Source organism: Aphis gossypii, unplaced genomic scaffold, assembly GCF_020184175.1.
Source record: "Aphis gossypii isolate Hap1 unplaced genomic scaffold, ASM2018417v2 Contig00055, whole genome shotgun sequence".
NCBI classification, from domain to species: Eukaryota; Metazoa; Arthropoda; class Insecta; order Hemiptera; family Aphididae; genus Aphis; species Aphis gossypii.
This window is the reverse complement of record NW_026082994.1, coordinates 44,466-53,024: the sequence shown is the minus strand read 5'-3', so window position 1 is coordinate 53,024 and position 8,559 is coordinate 44,466. Positions and strand designations below refer to the sequence as shown.

The 8,559-nt window shown below is 29.2% G+C and overlaps 1 protein-coding gene across 1 annotated transcript; it reads right to left on the bottom strand.

Moving 5' to 3' along the window:
* Nucleotides 1–582: 582 nt before the first annotated feature.
* LOC114131507 (general transcription factor II-I repeat domain-containing protein 2A-like) lies at nt 583–2,412 on the bottom strand. Its single transcript, XM_050208247.1, has one exon. It carries the CDS (start codon nt 2,410–2,412, stop codon nt 583–585), a length of 1,830 nt encoding a protein of 609 aa, XP_050064204.1.
* Nucleotides 2,413–8,559: the final 6,147 nt, after the last annotated feature.

Below are 8,559 nucleotides of genomic sequence, written 5' to 3'. Positions count from 1 at the left end.
GTTATATTTCACATATTGTAACATTTTTGTCATTTACACTGTTGGATGTTATATAAGTTATAGTTTGTAATATTTAAATTGGAGTACATAAAATCAGTTTTTAGTGCAATCGATGAAAGTGCTTTTATTGAAAATATTGAATTCTCTAGCAATGAAAGCTTTAAAGTAGTTTTAAAAACAAAAATTGATCCCGACGATAATAATTCGTACAGTGCTAATTGTGACAACACACGAAAACAAATTGGATAGTATACAAAACTTATCCAAATTATAAAAAATTTGAATACCGTAAGGCAGGGATGGCCAACTTTGATAGACCTGCGATCGATCTCCGAGTTTTTCTAAGTGGTCGCGATCGACCAAAAAAAAAAAAAAAGATTGTCAATAAACAAAAAATATATTATATGTACAGGCGTGTTACACTTATTATATTACAATATAAATTCACAGTTTAACACTATAACACTACACGTATTTTAATATATTTGATTACAAATTATTATTTTTAACTTATTACTATTTACTGCTATAACTATACTACTACTTTTATTATTACTACTATTATTATGTTTATTTAATCATTCAATGAGATGTTTGTGCTTGCATTTGATTTGATAATTTCACAAACTCTGGGGTGTATGATGACAATGCTAATCTCAAGCTATCTTCAGAATGCATATCAGTCAAACGTGATCGGGCCTTACTTTTGGTTTGAAGCAAGTATGAAAAGGCCGATTCACATAGATACGTCGACCCAAAGCAGGAATATACTGACTCAGCACATTGTCTTAAATTGGAAAATTCTTCCTTGCTCACCAAGTGCCAAAAGTTATTTTCTGACGATCTAGCTTTTAAGTAGACGTTGCATCGCATATTGATCATCTCATCCTCAAGAGATACTTCGTTAATTTGAAACAACTGTGCTGCTTTTTTTGCAGCCATCTGGGTATTTAAGTCCTCTTTAAATGGAAAACTGATAAATGAGATCACATCTTCAAGTTTCTTGAAATCATTGAATCTTACATCAAAATCATCAATAACGGTTTTGATTTCTATCACATACTTTTTCGAATCGAAAACAACGTTGGGATATTTTCGAGTATGGTCTTCTAAGTTTGAAAATCGATGTAAATTTTTTTTCTCAAGATCTCTAATAAGAATCAATGCATTTGCCTTGAATGCCGAAATACAGCTTATTAAATCAATGATTATTATGTTTTTTCCTTGTAACTTCAAATTTAAATCACTTAAATGTCCAGTGAAGTCTGCTAAAAACGCTAAATCACAAAGCCAATTAACATCACGCATTTGAGGAAAACTATCACCTCTATCTTCCAAAAATTGAACAATATCATCCAATAAATCACGAAATCTTTGAAGAAATCTACTTCTACTTAGCCATCTTACATCCGTGTGCAAAATTAAATCTACTTCCTTGGTTTCATTTTGCATTTTAAATAGACGTCTTTGAAAAGGTTTTCCTCGGATAGAATTTACTATTTTGAAGGTCGTATCCATCACTTCTTTTGTATTGAGCCTCTTACTGGCTAAAACTTGCTGATGAATAATACAATGGTAGCTCAGAAAGTCAGGAAAATCATCATCTTGTTTACATAAAGCAATGAACCCGTTATTGCGTCCTGTCATTGCTGCTGCTCCGTCGGAAGTTATTGACACCAATTTGAAAAGTGGCAATTTCATCAAACTGACCCTCTCCTTAAAACTGTTAAAAATATCAAGACCTCTGGTTCTTCCTTTTAACGAAATCATGCAAAGTAATTCCTCTTTTGATGTAATATCATTCATTATCATTCTTATAAAAACAATTAGTTGAGCTGTGTCAGATACGTCAGTGCTTTCATCAATTTGTAATGAAAATGTAACACACCGATCAATATCGATTTGTAACTGCTCTGTTACGTTTTGGCTCGATTTTTCAATTCGTCGCATTACAGTGTTTCGAGATAGTTGTAAATCAAGGATTGCTTTTTTTATTTCTACCTTATTCTTGAAATTTTCAAACAAAGGATCTACTATTTCTTCCAAGACACTTTTTATGAATTCACCGTCTGAAAAAGGCTTACATTTTACCGCTATTTTATGACTTACAATAAAGGAAGCGATAGTTGCAGATCTTGATTGATTTTGTGGTTTTAAAAATATGTTGCGCTGAGCAATTAGGCCACATTTCAGTTCATACAATTTTTGCTTTCTCTCGGTGGAATTAAGCGGATAATCATTTTCGTACTTGCCATGCATTGTGTTGAAATGCCTCTCTAAATTTCCTTTTTTTTTTTGCATTGCAACAGAAGTATTGCAAATTAAACAACAACATTTTTCACTCACCATAGTAAAGAAGTAGTCTATTTCCCACTTTTCGTTAAAGTGATATGTTTTGGCTCTTTTGCTCATGTTGATATGATAGTATTAGAAAATAATTCTATGTGCGCACTTGATAAATACAATTCACACACACGATACACGAGTCACGAATGCGATACTACGAACAACTGATCGTAGAATTACACTAAAATGTGTTATAACTTGAAGCGCAATACTAGAATAAGATAATATTAATTTATACTAGGTATATATATATATATATATTTATTATATTTATTGTAACTGTCATTGCAGACTGGTTCGATTTATCAGTTTATACGAACGCGATAAAGGTCATTAATAGGAAGTAATGCAGGCTATCCATCCTACAGCAATTATACGATAGTTAATAGATATCAGTGTATAATCTTGTTTTTCATAGTTATTTATTGCCGTTTTTCTAAATCTAATATTTATATTCGTGGGATATACAAAAATCCACAAATTGTTCAAAAATTTAAGAAAATGCGAAAGGGTGTCGCGATCGACTTGAATTCATCTCGCGATCGACCAGTCGATCGCGATCGACCGGTTGGCCACCCCTGCCGTAAGGAATATGTCTATCAACATTCCGTCAAGAATAAATCTATACATGCAGAATCCAATGCAACAACACGAGTGCGAAATAAAAATTGTACAGCTAATATTGATATACTTATTCGAAAGAAGACGAAAAAACTTTAAGAGATACTCATATGAAAAAAGGATTGAATTCTAAAGTCCATGTAAGTACCTACGCACGTAATCCATAACAATTAATAAAATATAAAGAAAATATTGCTAAATTTCAATAATAAAAAAAAAAAGTTTAAAAATGTTTAAATATGTTGGATTCTTTAAAATAAAAATTATATATTATTTTTATTATTTATTATTATAAATTTATTTTTGATTCATAACTAGAAATCTTGTTTGTATGAAAAATTCAAATCTTTTATACATAATATTTAATTTCTTTTATTAGATAACTTTCGAACATTCTTACAGAATTCATGTTGCTGAGGCATATAGTTTCCTTCGTGTTTCAAAAAGTGTTCAAAATTATTTTAAACAATACTTTTCAGAAGGTAATAATATAGCATATTATCTTATTATTAGGGCTGTGAATTTTAAGAAAGTGCATTTTTTTTTTTGGTGATTGTGAAATGTACCTTTGTAAGTACATAATTTGAATTATGAAACAACGAATTGATTTATGAAACTTTTATTTTGCATTTTTTGGTCATATTTTCCTCTTTTAATTCATTTTCCGGTATTTTTAATTTAATTCCGACAATTAATGTATTTGAAAACTTTTTTTTTTGTTTTATACAATTTAAAAAAATGTTTTACGTGAAACTTAAATTTAATCAACAAGAAACACATTTTTATGCATGTAAAATGTAATGTACTATTGTATAATATTATATCTTATAATATCAATATAAATATAAAAATTAAAAACTATTTTAAGTGCATTTTATACTATAATTTTTGGTATTTTATATTGTATTTTTTGCATTTTAAACACATATTTTATTGCATATTTTTTTAAGGTTTTTTAAATTATTAAATTCACAGCCCTAGTTATTATCATTGATAAATTCAATATAAAACTATACAAAGGTATAATAATGTATAGGAATGACGCCAGCAGGAGCAAAGCAATTGCACGAGGTACAATTGATATCAGCTGAAGAAAGTATGGATGTTGTTAAAATATTAGCGAATGCTCAATGTAATCCTACTGAAAGACAAGTTTACATGATGTATGATACTTGGAGGTAAACATTTTTGTTATTATAATATTATCTATAGAGTTAGGTTTTCAACAAATTTTTCTAAGTATTTTTTGTTTTTAAGTTACACAAGAAATAAGAAATAATACAAGGTATCTTATGCAACGTGCTCTGATACTTATATTAAATATAATACATAAATTACTACATACTGTAGCCGATAATAACCACAACACTAGGGGCATAACAAACAACACCCATATAGTCATGCTAGGGGGTAGCAGTCAAACAAGTAATGATCGAGTATAATAAATTAATATCTAAAAACAAATGGTAACAACCAATCGAAAGTATCATCGCCTGTATGCTTTCTACCCACAGGAAAATAATGACAAATAATCCAGGTGCCACCTGGTAGAATATACTAGGTGCGTAATCACTTACCCGGTAGAATATTACAAGCACATAATTTATATTATTGACGCACGACATCGTTCAGATAACGCAAAGCGTGGGTAGAAGCGGATGCAGGTGCAGATGACCAACAGGGACCTGAAGGTACCGCGGGAGTCCCTGGACGATATATAAGGGGGCCCAGATTAGGCACAATTCAGACGTGATCCACCAGAGTTAGAGCAAGCACCTTCACGTCACCCAGTTTAATATTTTATGTCTCCTGGACTTAGAATATTTTTCACAAGTTTAATTAATTAATTAATTGGACTTAGAATAATTTTTAAATAAAAACACTTAGAATAATTTCGAGAGTTTCATTTATTTCACAAAACCTTTCCGATTCGACATCATTCAACTGATTGTACGTGGCACGTTACACTTATAAGTTAAAGCGTATATAAATAAATAATTTTTAATTTTTAATCTCAGTTATACATATTTTATGACAATTAGCTAATCACTGATGTATTTCTTGAAATAAATATATTTTTTGTAACTATATTTTTGTGTGTATTTTTTAAAAATTAAAATACATATTTATAAATACACATACATTACATATTACAATACATTTATTAATACTAAGTTCTTCATAAGTATTAGTCTTATAGTGATTTAAAAATTATAAGAATTCATATAGTATAATATATACACATATAATATGATTTTTTCTAAAATGTTATTTCGTGTTTGTAACTATAGGAATGAACATTTTGGTACACGTGCTGTAGAATCCATGGCAGATGTTCTAAGGTCAAAAAAAAAGTTATTTGATGACAATGGTAAAAATGTTATGGTGAGTGAGAATCCTTTTATCGTGACTGTAGTAATGCCAATTATGAAAAGAGCTAATCAAGAAAAAAGTTCGGGTGAAATAATATTTATTGATAGAAGTGGATCTTGCGACCAAAGTGGTTCGTGCGTGACATTTGTTTTTGGCTCTACAAAATCTGGCGGTATTCCTCTTGGTTGTATTATACATCAGTTACAAACGCAAGACAATTATACACTTGGTTTTGAACAGTTAAAGTCAGTATTAGGACCTACTGCATTCGGAGGAAGAGGAGAACCCCTTGTTATAATGACTGATGATAGCTCTGCCGAAAGAAATGCATTAAAATCAGTTTTTCTTCACTCAAATTTACTTCTGTGCATTTTTCACGTTCTTCAGGCTATGTGGCGTTGGTTATGGGACTCTAAACATGAAATCGTTAATCAAGATCGAAAACATTTGATGAAACTTTTCCGCAGTGTTGCTTATGCAGATTATGAAGAAAATTTAGTAGAAATAGTAGACATATTAATGAAAACAGATTCAATTTCAGCAAAATATCCAAGATTTCAAAACCATTGTGCGTCGCTTTTAAATCGTAAAAAAGAATGGTGTATTGCGTATAGGTCTACACTTCGAACTAGAGGACACACACCAACAACATTGTTGAATCATCAATACGTGTATTTAAAGACATAGTTCTTGAAAGGTGTAAGGCTTTTAATGCAGCGGCGCTGGTTGATTTTATTGGAAATACTTTGGAAGATTACCATAGGTGGAGATTATTAAAATATGCAAATGTGCGGGTAAGTAAACCAGAATTCCACTTCCAAAAATTTTGCCAATTGTCCAAAGGGTTCATTGTTAAAAAAGAAAATGAACATTTATATTATGTATCGTCATCTATAGACGAAAATATGTTTTATTCAGTAGACATTGAGAATGAGACATGTGATTGACCAGCTGGAAGAGGAGGAAAATTTTGCAAACATCAATGCGCTGTATTTTTGCAAGATGATAAAATAAAATTACAAAATTCACCGAATCTAAATTTTGATGATAGAGTTGTGTTGGCCAAATTAGTGATTGGCAATGTTGATGAAACATTTTTTCAAAATATGAATAAATTGGACGCAAATTATGACAAATTAAGTAATGAAACTGAGGCACAAGACAACTTTGATGAGGGTATGGTTGTATCCGAAAATTCTAATACATTAAGATTAAACTTAGATAATGCATCTGTCGATGAAAATAATAGTATTAAAATATTGGAAATAACCAAAACCTCAAGGATAATTTAAATAGAATAGCCACTTTAGCATCAGAATCAAATACTTTGTACACTCATAAAATAATGAGTTCCCTGACGACAAAATTATCGGCGATAACGAGTTCATCTGAAGCATTTTCATTTTTGGCTCAGGTGAATAACAAAAAGAGAGGTCGACAAATTGGAGTCCAACCGACTTCAATTGCTAGAAGAAAAGTAGGATTGACTTTAGGTTCAAAAAGAGTACAAGCAGGGAGACCAACTGAAAGTAGAGCTCTTTAAAAACAGGTAAAGACAGCCGCCATTTTCTTTCCATTTGGAAGGATGATATGGGCATTGTTGATCTTGATAACATATTTTGTCTTTTATTCAAATATACTGTTACTGTGGTTTGCGAGTTTTTTTGGTGAATTCAATAATTATTTCATAATAGACGTCACTACGTAAGTATTTTAAATATAATTAGCAATAATATATAGCTATGTTGTAGAGTAGATTGTAAATATACCAAGTTTATTAACAATAATCAATAACAGTACTCACTAGTCAATACTCTTCTTTATTGAAATGTTATTACTTATTTTATGATTGTGTTGGAGTGGAATATTGCTCTCTAAATTTTAATCACTACAAATAGCTAATTAGTTTTAATCACATTGTTTATTTTAATCTGACATACACTGTAAAAATAGTAATTAAGTACATTTTGGTTTCAGTTTTATGGTATAAAGAAATATGGCAGCATCGAAAGAACAAATGGACGAGTTGATGAAGTTTTTGAGAACAAATATGGATTTGAAAATGTTGTTGGCTCAAATGGATATTGTATTAACATCAGTTCAGAACGACACTTGTGCCAAAGAACAAGAAACATAAAAAGAAACGGAATTGTTGCCAATTTCAGCGTTTGTAAAATGGAACATATTTTATATACTGTATTGCTGGGTATACATGAGATCATAGATATATAAAACAACTAGATACCCAACTGTAGTATAATATTGAAGCCAGCAGCCATATGCCAACAAATAAAAAATTGCATATAATTGATAATATAAGATATGTAATTCAGTTCTTATCCGTTTTTCTTATGTATAATTAAACTTTTCATTTTATATTATATAACTCGCTATCACCACCAAAATAGCTTAAAGGCGGTAGATAATTTATTTTTGTTTTAAAAAATAAAAAAATAGTATAATAATGAATAAAAACAATTTTTAATCTTAAAACTTTTCTCACTGCACACTAAAAAAAACCCTGAAAAAACCGTTTGACTCAAAATAATTCACAATAAAAAAATAGATAGACAAAATTTTTTTTTTTTATTTTATTTTAAAAGCCACTAGTATAAACTATGATAGCTTGACAATTACATAGTAAAAAATAAAACAATATAAAAAATTTGAGATTAACAAAAGTTTAAATAATAATATCCCACACAGCAAATTAATGTTTTTGAAATATTTTCAAAACATTTTCAAATGTATGTAAATATTTGATTGAATATTCACAAAATATTGTAATCATATATTCAATATTTCAAAATATTGTCACATCACTTTTTGGCAGGAAGAAAAATGTTTTTAAAACGTTTGCTTTCAAATATTGTTAAAAGCTTTTTATGGAAATCTTGCCAAAACGAAATACCAACAATATTATTAAAATAAATGAACACTAATATTTGTATTATATTTTAAAGAGAATATTTCCAAAACGAAATACCAACAATATTATTAGAATATGATGATAAATAATAAATAAAATGACCACCAATAATTTTTATATATTTTCAGAGAATATTACCTAAACGAAATAGAAGCAATATTACTAATAATAAAATTTGAATCAGGCATATATTTTATTTGTACACAAATAAAATATTATACATATTATAGACAATAATCAAATCCTATTTTCAAATAACAAAACAAATATATATATATTTTTTATGCTGT